At 53.2% G+C, this 2761-nt stretch overlaps 1 protein-coding gene across 1 annotated transcript in view; it reads left to right on the forward strand.

Moving 5' to 3' along the window:
* Window positions 1-237: 237 nt before the first annotated feature.
* The window catches only part of LOC104531172 (glycylpeptide N-tetradecanoyltransferase 1), a gene marked incomplete at both ends in the record, with an annotated part of 3921 nt that continues 1397 nt past the window's right edge, over window positions 238-2761 (forward strand). Inside the window, 4 exons of the mRNA XM_010175977.2 lie at window positions 238-354; window positions 826-996; window positions 1379-1487; window positions 2531-2701. Coding sequence (XP_010174279.2) covers window positions 238-354; window positions 826-996; window positions 1379-1487; window positions 2531-2701 — 568 coding nt within the window. The remainder of the gene's footprint in view (window positions 355-825; window positions 997-1378; window positions 1488-2530; window positions 2702-2761) is intronic.

Here is a 2761-nt window from a genome sequence, read left to right on the forward strand (position 1 = left end):
TGGACTCGATGATCTCAAAGGTCTTTCCCAGTTGAGGCCATTCTGTGATTACCCTGGATCCCAGTGGTCCTGTTTTTGTCCCATCACTGTCACCCTCATCCTCCTGCCTGTGAATCCACAGCTGTGTTGCACAGTAGGAGCAGGACTCAGGACGCCCCATGGGGAGGTGGGAAGCAGGAGCAGCTACACAGGGGACTTTTGATGGGACCTGATTTCTGAAGTGTTTCTCCTCTCCAGGGCTCTGCGTCCTCCAGGCTGGTTGCCCCAGTGGCACTGTGGAGTCAGGGTTGTCTCCAGCAAGAAGCTGGTTGGATTTATCAGCGCGATTCCAGCCACTATCCACATCTATGACACGTGAGTGCTGCTCAGCTGCATTTTCACCCTTCCCCTTGATGGCACGTGGGGCTTCCTGGCAGCACTGAGGAGGTCTGGCTGAGTTGTTCTCACTCACCAACCTACACCGTTCATCTGTGGAGATGCTTCACTGCTTGGAGGAGCGGGTGGGGGATGTTTAAGGTGGGCAGTGAAGTTCTGTGCAAGGACATCTTGTAGTTAGAAGCCCCGAAAGCTGTTTTCCCCAACAAGCAAGATCAGCTTAGAGCTCTGACCTACAGAAACCCTCCAGAGCTGGATGGATTTTCCTGGGAAGACTTTGGGTAACAGCTTAAAGGAGAATTCTCCAAACTCAGCTCTTGCCCCTCGGCCTTCCCCAAGGCTTTGACTCTTTCTCCTGAAAGGGTTGGAGGTAAATTGCCCAGGGTGTTGGACCAATCCTCCCAGGTCAGGACAGTCGGGTCTCATGCTCTGCATTGTGTCTTTCCCAAGAGAGAAGAAGATGGTAGAGATCAACTTCCTGTGCGTCCACAAAAAACTGCGCTCGAAACGGGTGGCTCCAGTTCTGATCCGCGAGATCACGCGGCGGGTTCATCTGGAGGGGATCTTCCAGGCTGTTTACACTGCAGGAGTGGTGCTGCCAAAGCCTGTGGGGACTTGCAGGTGAGTGCCTGTGCTTCTCCAAAGCGATTTTGATCTGTAGACCTTCCCTTGCTGGGATCCCTTCTGTGACATGTAGCGTGTGTGGGATTCCCTGGGACAGCAGAGATCAATTCCAGCCTTAGGTTTCTCCTCCCCACACCGTCCTTCCAGGATTAAATCCAGTAGCTTTGCTTAAGCTGCCCGTACATCAAAAGACAGGAGACTTTGTGCAGCACAAGCCCTTCCAGCCACCCTTGTTTTTCTCTGGGGGAGCTGCTGGCCTCTGACAAGCCAACGTGATGTTCTCGCTTGCCCTCTCATGGCAGTCACGAGAACCTCGTGCCCGTGTGGCCCCATCCCGCTGGCCAACAACAAGTCTCCCACTGCAAGTGTGTTTCTGCAGGTACTGGCACCGGTCCCTGAATCCTCGGAAGCTCATCGAGGTCAAATTTTCCCACCTGAGCAGGAACATGACTATGCAACGTACCATGAAGCTTTACCGGTTGCCCGAGGTGGGTGCCAGCCGCAGAGGAGGCAGAGCTGACGGATTGCTCCTCGCTGAGCGAGGGGCGAGGCTGGGAACTAGAGACACAAACATCTCGGCCGAGGTCAAGTCCTCTGCCTGGAGAACTGGGCTTTGTTTCGTGTAGTAAATGACTCTGTCAAGCCACTGTGCTTTATTTAATCTTTATTTATTTTTGCCTGAGTACCTGCGTTTTAAGGGCAAATTCTTGCAGCCTGAGGACCCTGTGAGCTTTTGTTTCGTGGTGAGTCACATCTTGTCCTCCTGGTAAAACGAGAACACAGATATGACAGCCTTCATCTGTCCAAACACAGCCTCGGAGTGACCTTGAATTGGGTTTAGTCTCTCATTTTTCAGTCAAACTGATCAGTTCTGTCACTGCAAGTTGTCCTGCCTGGGGAAGTTCCCCAGCTGGAGATGAGAGACAAGACAAACAAAGCATTAAAATTGCCACCACCTTCCCTGACCTTGTTTGTTGGCTTCTTCCCGTCAGTCAGAGCCGCTCGTTGCGGTCGGTGAGCGCTGGGCAGCACACGGCTCCTGCCTCCTGCTGCAGCAAAGCCACCAGCTGCTCTTTTGTACCAATTTTTATGTAGAAACCCAGAAGCTGCTTGGTCTGGGCTTTGCTGAGTGAGCCCAGCCTTAGATTAGAAATCAAATCCAACTGAAAATAGCATCAGGTGGTTCCTTGAGGTGCCTGGGGTTCATCTCCCAGCCCGTCCCCGCTGCAAGCGGGAGCAGAGACCTGGAGGCAAGCAGAGATCTTGTGTCATGAGTGGGTAGGAGGCCACTTCCAGTGGGACTTGAACTCTCATGTAGGGCTTTGGGACCTGATGTACTTCTCTGCAGTCGTTGCCATCTGATCACACCCATTCTTCTTCCAAGCACTGTGAGAGGGGGGGGAAACTGGGTTGTGGGACTGAAAATGGGTTGGTCTAAGCAGAGGGTGTCTCCGTGCCCCTTGTCAGAGAGCCCTTGGGTGATAAAAGCCACCATGCAAGCAACGCAAATGCTTTGTCCCCCTTTCTGTAGACTCCCAAGACTCCCAGCTTGAGGCCAATGGAGCATCGAGATATCTCTGCAGTGCACAAGCTCTTGACCGAGTACCTGAAGCAATTCCACCTGACACCCGTCATGAGCCGAGAGGAGGTGGAGCACTGGTTCTTACCTCAGGAGAACATCATCGACACCTTCGTGGTAGAGGTGAGGGGGCAGGAGAAAGATGGGAGGGTGTTTTCCTGGGCTTCTCTCTCCACTGGAAGA

Source organism: Antrostomus carolinensis, unplaced genomic scaffold, assembly GCF_000700745.2.
Source record: "Antrostomus carolinensis isolate BGI_N321 unplaced genomic scaffold, ASM70074v2 scaffold32549, whole genome shotgun sequence".
Taxonomy (NCBI): Eukaryota; Metazoa; Chordata; class Aves; order Caprimulgiformes; family Caprimulgidae; genus Antrostomus; species Antrostomus carolinensis.